Raw genomic sequence first — 19,161 nt, forward strand, 5'->3', positions numbered from 1 at the left:
AACCTGGAAGGTGTAGCAACTAGACCGGCCTATCAGTAGACAGAAAGACACCTCATACCCAGGAATGATCAGGGCCTAATCACAAAGGCTTCTATCTATAGGACCACTCGGAATGCTATGTATCTCAGAAGACCCCACGGTTCACAGTAAGGGCAGCATTCCCCATATTTCCTATACTCAGTTTCTCTTGAATTACCCTATGTTTATCAAGGAAGAGAAACAATCTTACGAAAAATTTTATTGACTATACAACATTTCTTACAAAGTTTTTCTCCACACCAAAATCACAAGTGAACACAACCAGAACAATTTTCTCACATTACACCACTTGGATTTCTGTCCGTTTCTCATATATTAAAAAAAAAAATATTCCACTGAGGAAATAGACAAGGGCTTTCCATGTTTCTTATTGGTACAGTTTCCCTGTTAGTCCACACATGCCGGGTTGTGATGAGATTCTGACGGCTCTCCCTCATTCCTTACATTTCCAGAGCATCTCTCCAGTGTGGTCCTTTCATATCTTCAAAGTGAATCGGGACAACTCAGGGTTTTACCACATTCCTTACACTGACAGGATTTCTCTGCAGCTAAGTGCTTTCATGGTACCAAAAGGAAATGCGGAAACTGAAAGCTTTTCCACATTCTTTACGTTTCTAAGGTTTCTCTCCAGCGTGAGTACGCTTGTGAACAATCAAGTACAAAAAACTGCTAAATGTTTTCCCACATACATTACACTCAATACGCTTCCGTCCAGTGTGAGTTCTAAAATGTCTGTTAAGATGTGAGGAAAGAGCAAAGGCTTTCCCACATGTGTCACATTTAAAAGGTTTCTCTCCAGTATGAGTTTTTCTATGGTCAGTAAGGCTTGAGGACTGAGTGAAGGCTCTCCCACATTTCTTGCATTCATAGGGTTTCTCTCCAGTGTGAATCCGCATGTGAACTTTAAGGGACACAGAACGTTTAAAGCCTTTTCCACATTCCTCACATTTATAGGGTTTCTCTCCAGTATGAGTACGGTTGTGAACGACTAAGTATGAGGAACTGCTAAATCTTTTCCTACATATATTACACTCAAAACGCTTCTCTCCAGTGTGAGTTCTAAAATGGGCAGTAAGATGTGAGAAACTAGCAAAGGCTTTCCCACATGTGTCACACTTAAAAGGCTTCTCTCCAGTGTGAATCTTATTGTGGTAAATGAGGCCTGAGGATTGAGTGAAGGTTTTCCCACATTCCTTACATTCATAGGGTTTCTCTCCAGTGTGGGTTCGCATGTGAACTTTAAGGTGCATGGAACGTTTAAAGTCTTTCCCACATTTCTTACATTTATAGAGTTTTATTCCAGTATGAATTCGACTATGAACCTGAAGGTATGAGGAACTTCTAAAAGATTTTCCACATACCTCACACAGAAAGGGCTTCTCTCCCATGTGTGTTTTAACATGTCCAATAAGTTCAAAAGACTTAACAAAGGCCTTCCCACATTCCTTACACTGAAAAGGTTTTCTTCCAATGTGAACTTGAACGTGAGCGTTAAGGTATGCAGATCGTTTAAAGGATTTTTTGCATTCCTCACATTTGTAATGGTTGTTAGCAGTGTGAGTTTGTATATGCACACCGAGGCTAGCAGAGTGACTAAAAGATCCTGAACAGTCTTTCCACTCATAGAGTTTTTCTCGATTGTGAATTCTCGTTGGTGCCTGAAGGAAACACTGATTAGCAAAGGCTTTCCCTCTATCACTGCATTCGAAGGCTTTCTCTTGCATGCTAGTTTTCCTGCACACGATCGCTGGAGTCGGGCTGATGGCTTTTCCCCACTGAGTACACAAACAATGTTTCTCTCCAGGTGAGGTTTTCTTATGCAGAGTGAGGGAGCTTTTTCCATACTGACTGTCGTCATAACTGTCCCCTCCATTTTGAGTTCTCCTCTGGGTCTTAAGACATGAACGTTCATTGAAGACTTTCCCACATTGCTCACAATCATGGAGTTCCCACCCATTGGGAATTCTTTCCTGTTGAAGAATGAAGAATTCATTCAAAGATTTTTTAGACTCACTAATTGATCCCACCCATCTGAAAACAGAAACATCATTACGATGATGATGATGATGATGGCCATTTCTATTACATTCACACACTTCCTACCCTGTTCATTTCTTTTAAGTTGAATGATGGAATCCTTTGGCCAGAATGATATGCCATCTATTGTAATTTTAAAAGACTCCTGTACAGTTTCATGGAATTGTTTTCAAAAGTCAATGTCTAGTTATATAAGTGAAAATGAGTCCTTGTGTGAATTCTGAAGCAATGACTTTCAAGCTGGGTTTCGGAAATACCCCAATTCAACAGATGCAGAATATCTTCCCAGAGACATTGCTCTCTCGGACAAAGCCACTTATCTCAAATATTTATCAGTTATACTCATGTGCTATCTAATGAAAATCTCAATCTTTGCTGAATGTGGAAAACAAGAAATACCTCTTTTTAAACTTACTGTTCTTACCATTTCTAGCCTATTGGATGTTTTCTCCCCAAAAATATCCTGCTGAATCGTCGAGTCTTTGGTCTTAAGTTGCAGTTCCCATTCTAAAATTTAAAAAACAACAAAAAAATGTTGGAATTTGCAAAAGGAAATGCAGGCTCAAGGAGTGAAAAACAACAAGGCTCATAGTATTAATTCCAAATTAAACATATTAAACAAAAAAAGGGCAAGACAGATTTGAAGAGCATGGCTATGCCAAAAATTTTGCAATGATAAGGATGTGCACTCAAGATTCAGTAGGTGATTAAAACGAATCTATGAAAATTATGATGGGGAAAAGAGACAGACGCTATCAGGGAAAAGAAGTAGGAAAGTTATAGACAAAGCGCATATATCTAAATAAAGTTAAAGAAGCAGAACAAGTCAAAGAAGCAGCAGAACAAGTCATCCTGTGAGATCACAGGAAATTTTCATTAAATGTAAAGAATGTATGAGAAGCTGACAATGCCCAAGGTTTCAGAGACCAGTGACCTCAGCCTTCTGGAGAAAGCATGTCTTAAAGTTTCCTCATTATGATTCTGACACACTGAGATTTTCATTGGCCAGGGAAGGTCTTCACGCTCACTCACCTTGGAAGACTCCTCTCCCCGCTGTCCTCCAATCTTCTTCTTCTTCCAACCAAGAGATCAGGTCGGGTTTGAACACCTGACATTCTGTGCACAGGGAAAGACGTATTAAGAGAAAAGGCCTCCGCAGACGACAAATTTCCCCATGAATCAGGTCCTATATTTCTGATGAAATCAGGAGTAAAATTATTTCAAAAGACATAAAAATGCAAATATCCCTTCTGTACATCAAAGAGATTGGTTATCTCTTGCTTCTGAATCCTATGTTCAGATATATATATATACACGCACATTACAGAGCATTCAGACTTTTATTGAAATAGGAAATAAAGTAAGTATGAAAGAGATATGCATTCTCATGGAGAAACCACCACACCAGTGGTTGTCACACTTTATTTTCCATTGGACTCATGCCCAGTATCTTCATTAAAACAAAGATGTCAAGGCACAATGCCAGAGTTTCACTCACTATGTCAAAGCTAGAGTCTGAGAATGCACATTTCTAACAGAGTGATGGGGATGGTGTTAGTCCTAGAACCACAGTTTTACAGAAACCACACTGGATTAAAACCCACTAGTGTAGAGACTAGTGTTTGCTAGTGTCCCTTATGTGCAGATTTCACTCCACCAATACTGGAACGTAGTAAACACATCATATATATATATATATATACACACATATATATATATATATACACACATCATATATATCTGTTCCATAAGAGGCTACAGGAAGGATGGCAGCCTTACCTACTGTGGTCAGGATCTTGTAGGTCTCCAGCATCACATCTCTGTATAGATTTTTCTGGGCTGGGTCCAGTAAAGTCCACTCCTCTCGGGTGAAGTGCACAGCCACATCAGTGAAGGCAACCGAGTCCTAAACCATCACACACAGGCTGGGTCAGTAAAGTAACATGTACACCAGCGTTCACTGGGGAATGAGGATGGGAGAGGAAATGGTAACAGAGGGTTTCATGGTCTCTCATCATCTCCCCCAGGGTGCAATGGTCCTATGTACTCTTCTCTTGGTCTACACTCACTCATGGTTGATCTCCTCCAGTTACAGCTTTAATGGAACCTCTAACACGTGAACTTATCTCACCACAACTAGACTAAAAGCTCTTCTCTTCTTAGTTTCCTCTTGCTGCATGGTTCTAAGCAAACTGCAGAAACTTGGAAAAGTTGATGAATGTATAAAATCTTTGAGAAATGCACACTTTCATCTTTGTTACCATGTCAGACCATGTAACAAAATAAAAAATATGCAGTCACCATCCTAAGAGACAATATTAAAGGTAATTACTGAAATACTGAGATTAGTCACAGGAACCAATATGAGAGGCTCCACTTTGGGAGGGAATTCAACAGGACTCAGTCCTGGAGTGGCTTGATTTCTTTCAGGAGCTCTGGAGACAGGTCTACCTAGAAGGAAATGTGTCTGTCTGGTGGTATTATATGTTATTTTGTAGGACACACTTTCTAATTACCTGAGAACAGTCTGTCAAACAGTCAGTTGCCATCCTTTCTGCCTCTATCTGTTCCTCAGGAAGGCAGCAAGGGTCCTTAGAAAGACCTAGGAGAAAAGAAACAAGGCATGAGGACGCAGAGATGACCACAATTCCCATATTCACCTGCCTGGAGGTCATTCCATTCTGGATTGAAATTCCCAATATCCCTTCACACTCAAGAAACCTCACACAAACACACACTACTGTCATCAAACGTCAGAGGAGTCCTGTCTCACCTGGAGCCACAAAAGGGGACTAGGAACTGTGAGCCATGCTGCCCATGAGGAAAAGCACAGTGGGTTCATTTTACAGAGGACTTGAGCCCTAAGGAATGTGACTCTTCACTCGTCAAGGCAATAAACTTGATGAATGAGATTATGCAGCCACTCTCCCTAAGGCATATGTACCAGGGAGCTGACTTAGAGCACAGCATTCTCTGCCCCACCTAAGCTCCTCCTACCTAAAGCAGCAGCACAAGTGCTTAGGTCCAGACCAAAGGACTCTATATTGTGCAGGGAGAACCTAAATGCTCCTAGAACAGTACACTCTATAACAAGAGCATCAGTAACATCAACTGCCATTTACTGAGGACCACTGTACCAGATGTGTCAGTAGGAGCTTACAGCTCACTTACACATTTGGCAACTTGAATACCTGAATCTACTCTTCCAACTCTAAATTCTGTATGATGTAAACACAAATCAAATATATCTGATAGATATTAGTGTCCACTGAATTTAGAATGCTTCAAATATAGATAATATCTTAGTTTTTTTAATATTGCCTTCATGCTTAATATTTTCAATATATACATGATCTGCAAACTCTACTGGATGGTACTGGTCAAGACTGCTCCTGGGCATATGAAGAAAAGAAAAATGAAATATTTTATTTGGTCAACACTCTTGAGCTTCCCTTGATGGATGCCGGAGAAGCCTGAAGCTCACATGGGCCTCCTTTTAAGTTCTTATCACTGTCTTATTCCTTTATTCTTTCAGTAAATAACGAAGAAGTTAAGTCCCTGTACCAGGCACTCAGTTGAGGGCACTAACCTATACAGAAAATGTCCCAGGCATTAAGGACCCAACAATCCTACTGGAGAACATAGACAATAAAATAATAATTGATATAACAATTCATCGCTGATATGGGAAAACAATCAAGCAGGTGAGAAAATAACCAGTGTCCTACATACACATGTACATATAATCACATATATTCTATTGGTTCCTGAATAAGAAAATGGAAGAAAAGGGAAATAATCATTAGGTCTTCTGAATCTGACCCTAAAAGATTAGAGAAAGCATGTTAATGTTTTTATAAAAGAAGTCAGGATACATTAAAGCCTTGGGAAGCCCCCACAGGTCTTGGTTGGAAACACTCAAATCAAACAGGTCTGCACTCTCCTTTTTCCTTGGCCAAAGGGCAGGGCCGTATCACACTCCCCCAACATCTGCCTATTGTACGAGCCTTTTTCAGATGGTGAGCACCTTTTCATTTCACTTTTCAGTTCGTTTTCCACCCAATTGGCTTTTATATTTATTTGTTTCTTCCACAGACTTCCTTCACGTGTCTTAAATGATCCTTTAACATTCTGTATTTGAAGGTCATCTTCTTTCTGTTAAAAATCAGTAACTTCTGGTGTGATGCCAGCATCACAGCAGAGCATATTGTTCTGTCTCACCCTTCTAAGTTCCAACCAGTAGGACAGGCACAGAACAACAAAGGAGTCTGCACAGCACACCAGAACACCTGGGAGAGCCATACATCTACACATGTGAAGGGGGGCTGACTAGACTTCCTGTACCTTGTGGAACCAGGAGAGCAGTGGCGGCCGCTCCTGAGACTGGAAGTTCCGGGAGCTGTGGCCGCACCTCCCATCAGAGAATCCCAGAGCTGAGGTAGCACAGACGAACGGAAGCCCCAGGAGTCCAGGCAGCCCACGCTGCTGGAGGCACCAGGGAGCACTGCAGGCCCATGACCAGAGGCTCCGGGAAATGTGATACCTGTAACCCAGCGCCCTCCCCCTACCCTGGTGGCAGTGCCTCTGACACCAGCCCTTCCAGCAGCAGGGGTTGCATCCAAGACTCTGATACCCTCTGGAGTGGCAGCAGTGCCCCTGGCCTGAGATTGCAGGAATCCTGCTGGTGTAGAGACCAGAGGCTGCAAGAGTCACAGCGACACTCATGGCTCAGCCCCACCCCCTCCTCAGGCAGTGGCAGGTAGCACCATCAACTGGAGGTTTCAGAGCCACCAGAGTGCCCAGAACTCAGGCCCCAGTGGTGTTACACCAACACTGGCCCTGCCGGCAGGTGGTGCTGCATACAACACCCTGGGTCCCTGATAGTGGTGGTGCCTGTTTCCTGAAGTTCCAGGACCCATGCAGCCACTGGAGACCAGAACTTAGGGACCCCAGTGGCACTTGTGACCCAGGTACTCCTTCCCTTGTGGTGGTGGCAGTGTCGTCAATGAACATGGGCAACCTGGTGGCAGCGGCAACACTCACAAACCCAGTATCCTGGCAGCAGCAGAGTGCTGCCAGCACCCCTGGATAACCCAGGAGCAGCAGTAGAGGGGGCACATGCGGCAGCAGTGTCTGAGCCCATGGAGAGCCCAGAGACCCAGGAAACAGTGACAATGGAGCCAATGACCCCAGTCCTCCCCAGATGCACGTGCAACTTCTGTCCCTTCACTCATAGCAGTGGTGCCTGCAAACCAACAAACCAAGACCTGGCAGAGATGCCTGTGACCCCAGCTCCTGCCCTGCTCTCCCTGTGCCAAGCTGCAGAGGGGGCACCCCCAACCCAGGCAACCCCAGAAGCAGTAGAGGTGCTCTTACCCCAGTGACCATACAGGTGACACCCACGACTGCAGCAACATTGTAGGCAGCAAGGAAGCAGCAACTACAGAGGCACAAACAGCACAATGAGAATACTGATGACCCATCTGGCAGAGACAGTGGAAGGTGGAAAGCACAGGCTCTCAAATACGACAGAAGCAGCTCAGAATCAAAATAAACAGCTTACCCAGATAAGAAATATGTTTCCTAACCCAAATGCACCATCAGAGCAACAACTCAACCACTGTTAAAGAACAAAACGAATCCAGCAGCATAAAAAGAATTGACATTTCTCTAGCAGCCACACTTAAAGTCATGGAAGACTGATCTAACTGACAGAGAATCCAAGATGGCTGTCATGAAGACACACAAAGGCTTACAAGAATACTAAGACAGCTTACTGAACTGAGGAATAAAATGAATGAACAGAAGGAATCCTTCACCAAAGAGATGGAAAATTAAAAAAACAAATAAAATTCTGGAGCTGAAGAGCAGATAAATGAGGTTAAGAATAAAGTAGAAAGCACTGGAAATAGAGCAGAAGATATGGAAGAAAGAATTAGCAAGCTCTAAAGTACAAATCTAGAAATGATTCAGGTGGAAGAGGGGAGAGAAGTAAGATTTTTTTTTTAAGATTTTATTCTTCCTTTCCCCCCGCCCTGAGCCCCCAGTACACAGTTGTATATTTTTAGTTGTGGGTCCTCCTAGCTGTGGCATGTGGGACGCCACCTCAACATGGCTTGATGAACGGTGCCACGTCCGTGTCCAGGATTCAAACCAGCGAAACCCTGGGACACCAAAGCAGACCACATGAACTTAACCACTCGGCCATGGGGCCGGCCCCGAGAAATAAGATTTTTTAAAAATGGAGAAATTCTACAAGAACTATCTGACTCAATTTGGAAAACCAACACAAGGATAATGGGTATCCCAAAAGGAGGAGAGAGGGAGAAAGGAGCAGAGAGCTTATTTAAAGAAATAAAAGCTGAGAACTTCCCAAACTCAGGGAAAGAACTGGATATACAAGGCCATTAAGCTAATAGAACATCTAATTATCTAAATTCAAAACGACCTTCCCCATGGCACACTGTATTAAAACTGTCAGAAGCCAACGATGAAGGAAAAGTATTAGGGCAGCCTGGGAGAAGAAAATAACTTTCAAAGGAAGCCCTATTAGGTTATCAATGGATTTCTCAGCAGAAAATCTATAGGCTGGGAGAGAGTGAAAGGATATATTCAAAAGACTCAAGGTTAAACACTGCCAGTCAAAAATGCTCTATCCAGCGAAGCTATCCTTCACAGATGAATCGGAAATCAAGGCTATCCCCAACAAAGAGAAGGTGAGGAAGCTCACCACCACTAGACCTGCCTTACCAGGAAGCGTGAAAGGAGCCCTCCTGCCCAACACAAAAAGGCAAAGGAATACAAAGTGTTGAACAAGGTGATAAACAGACAGAATCAGTAAACTGCAACTCGGTATCAGAATAGGATAGAAAATAATTATAACATAGGGGCTGGCCCGGATCCTGGGTGCGGACATGGCACCGCTTAGCAAGCCATGCTGTGGCAGGCGTCCCACATATAAAGTAGAGGAAGATGGGCATGGATGTTAGCTCAGGGCCAGTCTTCCTCAGCAAAGAGAGGAGGATTGGCAGCAGATGTTAGCTCAGGGCTAATCTTACTCGAAAAAAAAAACAAAAAACAAACAAATGCTAAAGAGAAAGAAAACATTAAAAATAACCACAAACACTTAATTGGTCATAAACTCACAATACAAAAAGGGATAACTTGTGACAACAAAAACATAGAAGGGGAAGAGGAAAAAGATGGAATCTACATAGAGAAATGGACATAAGATGCGATCAGCAGAAAAACGACTATCTCACCTATGAAATCTTCTATACAAACCTCACGGCCAAGTGTCAGAGATGCTGTGGAGAAAAAGGCACCCTCATATACCGCTGGTGGGAATGTAAACCGGAGCAGCCACTATGGAAAGGAGTATGGTGATTGCTCAAAAAATTAAAAACAGAAATACCATATGATCCAGCTATTCCACTTCTGAGTATTTCTCCAAAGAACACGAAAACATTAACTTGAAAAGATATATGCACCCCTATGTTCTTGTAGCATCAACCACAATAGCCAAGACTTGGAAACATCCTAAGTGCCCAGCAAGGGATGAATAAAGTGGTGCATATATGTATACAATGGAAAATTCAGCCGCAAAAAAGACAAAACCTTCCATTTGCAAATAGGTGGATGCACCTTGAGGGTATTATGCTAAGTGAAGTAAGTCAGATGGAGAAAGATAATTACCACATGACCTCGCTTATATGTCGAAGACACACACACACATACACACACCCACACATACAGAGACCAGATTGGAGGTTACCAGAGGGAAAGAGCAAAAGGAGTAGAGAGGCATATGATGTGTAAGGTGATGGATGGCAACTAGACTTGGTGGTGAACACGATGCAGTCTATACAAAAGTCAAAATACAATGATGTCCACCTGAAACTTATATGTTATAAACCAATGTGGGTGCTATTAAAAAAAAAACAACAATAACCTTTAATAAATCAAACACAGACCAACAAGCCAAATGCTGACACAAAATGGCATCTGAATGACGAAAACCACTGAAAGTTCCACACTTCATTATCTACAAACCAGCATCACCCTCACAACCTCTCAGTCCTTATTCTACAGTTCAGAAGACCCAGAAACACATAGGTTACAAAATCCGTGTGTCTAGACTCACACTATAACTGTCCTTACTACCGGGGTCTCAAACTGGGGGTCCTCGGGCTCAGTAGGCCCAAGAATCTGTTTAGTTAGGTGGTGTCTGCACAGAATGCTTTTCTTTTCTTTTCACTTTGTAATTGAGGTTCTAAAAATATACAATTAAACACACACATCTTAAGTATTTAGTGGATGAGTTTTGACAGTCTCATGTAATCCCCAGCCTAAACAAGATACACAACACAGTTCTCCCTCCACACAGCCTTCTTGCACCTTCCAGTCCATTCCTTACCCCTTGCTCCCAGATGAGCAATTTCTGAGTTCAGAAAGTTACTAGACACACTATTCTCTATTTGCACATTAGGCAGCTTACATAGCATTTCCAAAGTACATCCTAATTGATCCGTCCTCTATTGTTTGGTTTGACACTATGGGCAAAATATATTAAAATCTCCCCCCAGAATTGTGGCCTTGTCTATTTCTTCTTCTCCTTCCGTCAGGCAAAGCTTTATATATTTGAAGCAATATTACTGAGCGGATAGACATTTAAATATGTATATTTTTGGAGAAACAATCTTTTATCATAAAGAACTCTCTAGCTGTACTAATGCTTTTTAACACTGCTGTCTGACATCAGGGTCAGCTTGCTTTGGAGAGGTTTCTTTGCATCATGGGCAGCATCATGTCTGTTTTGGATGCCAGTGTCTGCCAGTACAAAGAGCGGCACAGGACCTGACTCACTGAAGGCAGCCAGCGACTGGGGATGAAAGGCCAACAGAGCTTTCACATCACTTCTTGCCAATAGGAAAGACATTCGCAGAGTCACAAGACATCCTCATCAAGCTTATCTTCAGACTCCTGACCAACTGTTTCACCATGGCACAGCTGGCTCATTGGGACACCCAAGTAGCAAAGGGAGAGGGTAACATGGATATTTCCAAGCCACGTGGAGCCTTCAGGTGCTGGCAAACTGTATTGTCAGGGGAGTCTTCTGGTCCTTTACCTGTGGAGTGACTCTAGCCCCCAGATGCATCACTGTTTATAAAAAGTCAAAGAGGAGGGGTTACTCTGGATGTTCAGCCAGGGAATCAAAGGCCTGATCTGGGTAGGAGAAGGAACCTCCAGGTGGACTACAAGACCACTCTATGTTTATTAACACAAACGTTTGCTAAGATTGATAATAACACAGTGAATTACTGATTCTGATTAATTCCTTGAATGAATGTGCTATTCACAAAATTAACACACATCTATACTTTCTCTTATTTTCTCTTGATTCACATCATTTGAACAGATACCACTCATTTTTCCTGTCAGGTATACACTGAAGATTAGAATCTTGCGTCAGCTTTTCCCACAACCAAATAAAAGGCCTCTACCGTCAAATTCAGGAGTAATCCTTGACGCACTCCCCTCTCTGAGCCTAGAAATGTTATCAACCAAATACAGAAGGTTTCCCATCTCCTCCTGGAGCCCCTTCCCACGTGGCTAACTCTGATGCATTGTCTTTTTATGACTTAAATATTTATCAAGTCCTGTACCTTCACCTGTTCCCTTATCAGGAGAGAAAATAATACCATCCTCTCCTTTAGCTCCAGAACTCTAATCAATTTGTAATAATACATTTATTTTCTTGGATAGATGTTTGTCTCCTCCGATAGTTTACAAGTTTCCTAAGCACAGCCATGGGTTGAATTTTTTCACTAAGCACTAACTAAACATTCAAACATTCATTAGGTGGGGGTATATCCTCCAACAAACAAACAGATGAAGGAAATGCCTGGATTCTTTCTCTCTTACCTTCTACAAAATTCTCAAATTGGGGCCGGCTCTGTGGCCGAGTGGTTAAGTTTGGGCGCTCTGCTGCGGCGGCCCAGGGTTCGGATCCTGGGCGCAGACATGGCACGGCTCGTCAGACCACATTGAGGCGGCATCCCACATCCTACAACTAGAAAGACGTGCAACTAAGATATACAACTATGTACAGGGGGGGTTTGGGGAGATAAAGCAGAAAAAAAAAAAAAAAAAGATTGGCAACAGTTGTTAGCCCAGGTGCCAATCCTTAAAAAAAAACCTCTCAAATAATTTCATTTTGTTTTCCATAACAATCACCCACCATCTAGGTTCCATGATCATGTTCCAAAACTTCTTCATGATAAGAGTCTATCTTGACTCCACGCCTTGACTCTCATCTTTCCTGAAGTCCATTCCCAAAGCAGGAGTTAGTGGGTTCTATTTAAGTTGTAATTGATTGAAATCACTCTCCTGCTAAATCATCTCAGAAGATTCCACGGCCTTAGAATATTGTCCAGAGAACCTCACTCCCCTGTCCCTGCTCTCCACTCTATCTCCCACCACTGTGTCTGTTCCGCTTCTGCCAACCCTCTCTCCTCAGTTTAAGAAATACACCAAGGTCTCAACTATGCTGGATTTTGCTCATCAAGCTCCCTTGACCTGAAATTTCCTCACCCCCTCACCCACTCTACAAATCTCACAATAGCCCAAGGACCCGACCACGTCAATCCTACTCAGGCTTTACTCACAACTTAAATATCAATCCCTCCCAATACATATGACCAGCTCATATTAAACCATTCTGATGTCCAAATCACAAACTTGCCAGTATTCGTTTAATATCTGTATTCCCAAAGAGATTGGAAGCCCCATGGTGGCAGTACTATGTCCATTTTGATCGCCATTGTTTCTCTGTCCCTGACACACATCCTAGCTCATTAAAGGAATTCAATGACCATTTGTGGATTGAACTGTCATTCCCCACAAGAATGTTACAGTACAGTATGCACAAATAAAAGGAACACAAAAATAGAATTACTACCTAATAATCATGTAAAACTCACACAAAATGCCTGCATAGAATATAATATAAACCAAACACTGCACTTCTTAAAAATTATTTGAATATTTTTACTCAGGATGAAAGTGGACAGGTATTCTATTTGAAAACAAGTGCCTTGAAGTGAAAACTAAATTTTTTTCGTTATGGTTCTTCATATTTTTAGACATGTTTTTAAAAAGCTCATTCACAAACTACCAAATGGCATAAGACCTGTAGAAGGAAATTTGTAATATCCAGAAAAAGTAAATATATATTTGCCCTTTGACCTAGAAAAACAACCTGAGAAACTTGCCCTGAAAATACACCCCCACAAATGCGAGACAACAAATACAGAAGTTTATTCACTGCGGGTGATTAACAGATGCTAAGATAATTATCAGAAAGGCTGTTGGGGAACAAGATATTCTGAGTATCAAAATATGACCCCACATAGGACTTTTGTATTCACAAGGAAAAGTCCACCTTTAAAATAGAGTGCTCTGCTGATTACTACCTTAAGCAAGTGATCAAAGTTGGCATCACTAACTGAGGGATGACATAAATTTCTGACCTCCTGACAGAATGCAATTTGATCTATCCATCACTTACAAATATTGTGAAATGATCTTCTGAAGCCTCTACACCAGGAGCTGGCACACTTTGGTCACAGGCCTGTTTGTGTAAATAAAGCTTTGTGGGAACACAGCTGTGCCCAATTGTTTCCTTAGGTCTATGGCTGCTTGCCCACTACAAAGGCAGAGCTGAGTAATTCTCACACCTTATGGCCTGCAAAGCAACAAGTACTTACTATCTGAACCTTTTCAGACAAAAAGTTTGCCAACCTCTGCTCTGGACCCAATTACCAGTTGAGGAGAAATGGAGGAAAGGTTTACACACACCAAGAAAATTAAATCAGAAATATCAAAATGCGTGACTTTCCATAAGAATGTGTATGATTCTTCAAACAAGAGCAACTGATCTAGGTTAACGATTAAAAGATATAAACAACGGCCATATGTAAACCTTGATTGAGTCCTAGATCCAAAAACATATTTTGGAACAATGTGGAGAGTTTTAGTTTTTACTTAGAGTGCATATTTGATGACATTAGTCTTTTTAACTATCCTGGGTGAACTAATAGTATTATGATAGGATAATGTCCTTATCTTTGGGAGATGAATAACCAAGTATTTAAAGGTCAAGTATCACGCCTGCAATTTATTTTCAACTTACTTTCAAATAATTACCATAAAGTGTATTTGTCTATGGAGGGAGCAAACATGCAAAGTGTTAACAATGGTGAATCTACTACAATGATCACTCACTGTATTAAATGTTCAAATTTTCTGTAGGTTTAAGATTTTACAAAAGAAAAACGTGGGGAAAAGAACACATTTAGTGCAAATATCCTATCAATGGTAAACTGAACTATTCTAGAACTGGTGTCATAAAGTCTCCATCTTTTTCTTCTGGAGGCCCCTGACTAAAGCTCTGTGGGGATGGATGGGCCTAGCAGCGCAGAAAAGACAGCTGAGTATTCTCGCTTTTCTTTAGGTGAGACACTTACGGTCAACATCTGCTTATAATCATATACACAAACATGCTCACCCCTGACACCCAAGAAACTATCTTACCTTCATGTAATACTCAAAAACGGAAGCCGCAAAGACAAGGCCAAATTCTCCGGTGACACGTTCTGTCGCCCAGGAAAAGCAGCAGAGGCCCCTGACCCACTTTCCCCCGGACTCACAGGCACACGGCGGGGTCGCAGGTCCTGAGAACCGGAGGGCGCGGGGCCTGAGCAACCGGACTGGCACAGCGGAGCTGCTTCTCCTTCTGGGGAAAAGTCTCGAAGGTGACGCGGAGGCTCTGACCAGGGAAGCGCAGGGGAGGCCAACGCCCCGCACGGCGCCCTTCCCGCCCCGGCTCAGCGCGGGGCCCAGCGGCCGGGCGGACGAACGGAGGCCCGGCCTCTCTACGGAGCCCCTCGGGTCCCGGGCCGCACCTGTCCTTTAACGCCCTCTGCGCGCCCAGGGCCCTCCCTTCACGGGCCGCACCGAGGACGGAGGGACCCCAACGCTACAACGTAAGCCTCCCCAGGATGCGCGGAGTCCCGGGGCAAAAAGACGGCGCGAAGTGGTGACGCCACTTCCGCCTCCAGGGCTTGGGCTGTCAATCACGTCCGTCCATTTCTGGCAGAGAACTCGTAGTTCTCCCCGCGTGGTTGCCGGTGGGCCCTGGGTCGCTCCGCGCGGGGCTGGGGGCGGGAACAGGCCCCGCCCAGGAGGTTGAGGCCAGAAGACGGCCTATGGGCGGGGCTACGGGCTGGGGGCGGGGTTGGCGGCGGGACGTAGCCCAGCGCTGGGTTTAGACGTCGGAAGGGAGAGGCGAGGGGTGGGGACTCACGTCGCCGGGCGCTCGTCAAAGGCTGCTCCGCGGGACTGTTCTCAGCGTCTTGGAGCCGTTACCATGATTCTCCCTTAATAATGTGCCTGCCAGTCCATGAGATGGTCTATCGTCTCCATTCAATCCATCCCCTATTTAAGCTTTATTTCCCGTATTTCTTTTTATTACCTTGGACACCATGCTGACCTCTGATCTTTGATTCTTTTGAGTTCGCAGTGTATTCACCTCTTTCATGCTTTTTTTTCCTTCTAGTATGTATTTCTGGTTTTTATTTTTCCGATCTTACCATTTGGTCAAGGCCCCTCATATTAAATTGTGAAATAGCACTGATACCAAGTTTCCTAACTTAGGAATGGTTCTAGAGTTTCTCTAGTAATCATGCTGGCTATGGGTCTCAGTGAGTGACCTTTGTGGAGTTAATAATGGTCTGTTTAAGTCTGGATTTACTAGAACATTTTACCAAGAATTGTTCATGTGTTACTGCCCAAGTGGGCTCCTCTGCTTATGGCAAGACTTGCCAATAGTCAGGAGGCAAGGTGGTAGGCGAGAAAGGACTTTATTACAGCTTGCTAGCAAGAGGGAAGATGGCCAACTCATGTCCAAAAGAACCATCTCCCAGAATGACGACTATAGGCCAGTTACATATGGACTGGTCGCCAGGTGGGGGAGGTGGCTGCTCTCTGGGTGGGGCAGATATCTGGTCCCAGTTCCTGATCGTCCTTTGTTTTGGTGGATGTGCGTCAGAGAATTGGAGCAATGCCCTAAACCCTGATCTTTCAGTTGTCATTGATGATGGCTATCAGCACAGGCTCTCTGCTTGGGGGTCATCACATCCCTAAGGAACTCAAAAGAACAAAGCTATCTTAAAGCAGCTGGGAAGGGCCACAAAATCTACAGAGCATGTCTAGGCTAGTTAGTCAGAGGTCACTTAAAGTTAGAATATGGTTTCTTTTCTACAATATGGCTTCCCTTATGTCAACCTTGTGTTGAGCTGGTATCACATGTGCATTATTAAATGTCTTATGCATCTATTGAATTGATAATTATTTTGCTACATCAATGTTTCTTCTGTTGCTGTACAAAATATTTAATTTTTATGTAGCCAAGAAATTCTTTTTTGAAAAACAATTTCTGGGTTTCCTGCCTTGCCTTAAAAATTCTCTTCAAACTCTAGATTACATTCAGATTTCCTAGTTTTGTTTATTGTAATAAAGTGTCATTATTTTTAATGACATTTTAGTTTTTAATCCTCAAAGAATGTTTTCTGGCATGTGCTGTGGAGTAGTGGATCCAGTTTTTTTTTTCTGCTAGAAAGATGGCCACTTGGTATAGTATCATTTATTGATGAAATGTTGCAGGCTTGGTGAGCTGAGGAGTCAAAAGAAGGGTTTCTTGGACTCTCAAGTTCTGGTAGTAGTGCTCCTTTATTCAGAGAATAGCAGGGAGTAGCATGGGGACAGGACCCATGGGCAGTAAAGAGCTTCAGGCGTGGGGACGGGACCCATGGGTAGTGAAGAGCTGCCGGCATGGGGACAGGACCTATGGGCAGTGAAGAGCTGCAAGCATGGGTTGAGGGTAGGGTTAAATTTAAGGCATAGGTGTGTGAGTTATCTCTTTACAGGACAAAGGAAAGATTATGTAAAAAAGTCATTAAATGGTATCAGTGTAGGTGGGGTCTGGTTATTGGGGGGTCCTATAACTTTAGATAAGAAACAGATCAGATCAAGACGTCCTATGCTTCCCAGGAGGATGATATAGATCAGGTCTGAATGCAGGGCAAGTCACCTTGGGTTTCTCTCCCTGGGGCAGCCTTGATCCTCGTCAAAACTATCCTTGACCTACTGATTTGAAATTCCACCTTTTTTAAACAACAAATTCCTATATATACCTGTATCCATTTCTGGACTCTTCCATAGCAGTAATATTTACTTATGCCCATATCATACTCTTTTAATTACACTAGTTTTATATTGTTTTAACATTAAAATTAAAACTATAATGGTAGCTAAAGTTTGTTGCGTCTTACTACTCTAGGTGCTTCAGAGATTAAAATTTTTATGCTCCTAATGACGTAGCTTCTCATGATTTTCTCTTTTGTTTGTTTTTGCAACAGCTATAGTGAGATATAATTTGCATGCCATACAGTTTACCCATTTAAAACTATACCATTCAGTGTTTTTTTGTATGTCCACAGAGTGGTGCAACCATCACAATTTTAGAAGGTTTACGTCACTACACAAATACCATTTGTCTGTCATACTCCTGTTTTCCTACTCCCTTAATATCTAAGTTGCCAAGAACCTGCTTTCTGTCTGTATAGATTTGTGTTTTCTAGACATTTCATGTGAATGAAATCATACAATATTTTCTAATTGCTGTGCGGTGGTATATTATCATTTTATGTAGGTCCTCTGTAATTTTTTTTTTTGAGGAAGATTAGCCCTGAGCTAACATCCATGCCCATCTTCCTCTACTTTATATGTGGGATACATGCCACAGCATGGCTTGATAAGAGGTGTGTATGTCCGGGTCTGAGATCCAAACCGGTGAACCCCAGGCCACTAAAGCAGAGCACACGAACTTAACCGCTACGCCACCAGGCTGGCCCCCGATCCTCTGTAATTCTTTAAGCAAAGTTTTGTAGTTTTGGTATACAAGTCTTTTACCTCGGTTAAATATATGGCTAGGTGTTTTATTGTTTTTGATGTAATTGTAAATGGCGTTTTTAAAATTTCTTTTTCAGCTTGTTCCTTGTTGTATAGAAGCACACTGATTTTTCTGTGTTGATATTGTACCCTGAGAGCTTGCTGAATTTGTTTATCAGCTAGAGTAGTTTGTGTATATGTGTGTGCATTAACCACACATCTTACTTTTCTTTGGCTGCACAATGTTACATTATACAAATGTACCCTCATTTATTATTGTAGTTCCCTAATGACTGATGGTTGGGTTGTTCCCAATATTTTTATATAACAAACAGTGCTGTGATGAATAACCTTGTAGGTAGGACATTTTGCATAAATATGAGTGGACCTGAGTGATAAGTTCTTATCATTGAAATTGCTGAGTCAACTCTAAAATCAGAAACAGCGCGAGGACATTGAGGGATAACAACAAGGCATGTTAATATAACTGCAAATAGTTTAGCATTATCTCATTAACAGTAACAATTTTATTATTATTTCATAAGCCAAAACATTATTTTGCTGCCATGCTCCCACCTTATGATGTGTTTCCTTGAAAATAGGCCTTGAACACAAAGGCTGTGTGCAGATTTTTTTTGGGGGGGAGGAGTCAATCCCAGGGAGCAGGAGTACCAGTAAAGGGAGTGAAACAGAAGGAGGGAAAGCCAATGAAGGCATCATTATCATTTTGATCCCTCTATGGGTGACTGGTGCTCAATGCCATCAAACCCTTCTGAGGTGAATTATGAAATGTGTCTCAAAACTTTCCACCAGGTAGGTGAAAAGACATCAGCTCCTGTCTTCTATTGGCAAAGGGTGATCCTAGAGGGATTAACATCCCCACATTTCTGAGTTGCACATTTATGAAGACAGAGCAGATTCCCTCAGGTGTCCCATATTGTGGTATCAGGGATGCTTAAGGGCAGGAATCAGGAGGAATATGGCATGGGCCTGAGGCAGGTGCTGTCCAGTTGCAGCTGTGCAAAGCTTTCACAGGCTCCATTGAAATAATTAAAGAAGATATGGCTGGGGTAC

General features: G+C 42.6%; 1 protein-coding gene across 4 annotated transcripts; it reads right to left on the bottom strand.

Moving 5' to 3' along the window:
• Positions 1-223: 223 nt before the first annotated feature.
• LOC124225769 (zinc finger protein 266-like) lies at positions 224-15,282 on the bottom strand. Of its 4 annotated transcripts, XM_046638426.1 has the most exons (7): positions 14,671-15,282; positions 12,001-12,148; positions 4,593-4,678; positions 3,856-3,982; positions 3,109-3,192; positions 2,501-2,583; positions 224-2,009 (listed from the first exon to the last, which is right to left on the bottom strand). In XM_046638426.1, exons 3-7 carry the CDS (start codon positions 4,623-4,625, stop codon positions 654-656), a joined length of 1,683 nt encoding a protein of 560 aa, XP_046494382.1. In that variant the 5' UTR covers positions 4,626-4,678; positions 12,001-12,148; positions 14,671-15,282; the 3' UTR covers positions 224-653. The 4 variants fall into 4 exon arrangements, with proteins under 4 accessions (XP_046494382.1, XP_046494381.1, XP_046494383.1 ...); XM_046638425.1 differs by lacking the exon at positions 12,001-12,148; XM_046638427.1 differs by lacking the exons at positions 12,001-12,148; positions 14,671-15,282 and adding an exon at positions 7,453-7,956.
• Between the last annotated feature and the right edge of the window lie 3,879 nt (positions 15,283-19,161).

The sequence above is a fragment of the Equus quagga genome, chromosome 14, assembly GCF_021613505.1.
Source record: "Equus quagga isolate Etosha38 chromosome 14, UCLA_HA_Equagga_1.0, whole genome shotgun sequence".
Taxonomy (NCBI): Eukaryota; Metazoa; Chordata; class Mammalia; order Perissodactyla; family Equidae; genus Equus; species Equus quagga.

Excerpts from the sequence above, each read along its gene's own strand:
- LOC124225769 (XM_046638425.1), bottom strand. The coding sequence starts at position 4,625 with ATGGCAACTGACTGTTTGACAGACTGTTCTCAG. Across the intron at positions 3,983-4,592 it reads GTTTGACAGACTGTTCTCAG|GACTCGGTTGCCTTCACTGA; the intron begins GTAATTAGAAAG and ends GTGATGGTTTAG. Across the intron at positions 3,193-3,855 it reads CAAGATCCTGACCACAGTAG|AATGTCAGGTGTTCAAACCC; the intron begins GTAAGGCTGCCA and ends CCCTGTGCACAG.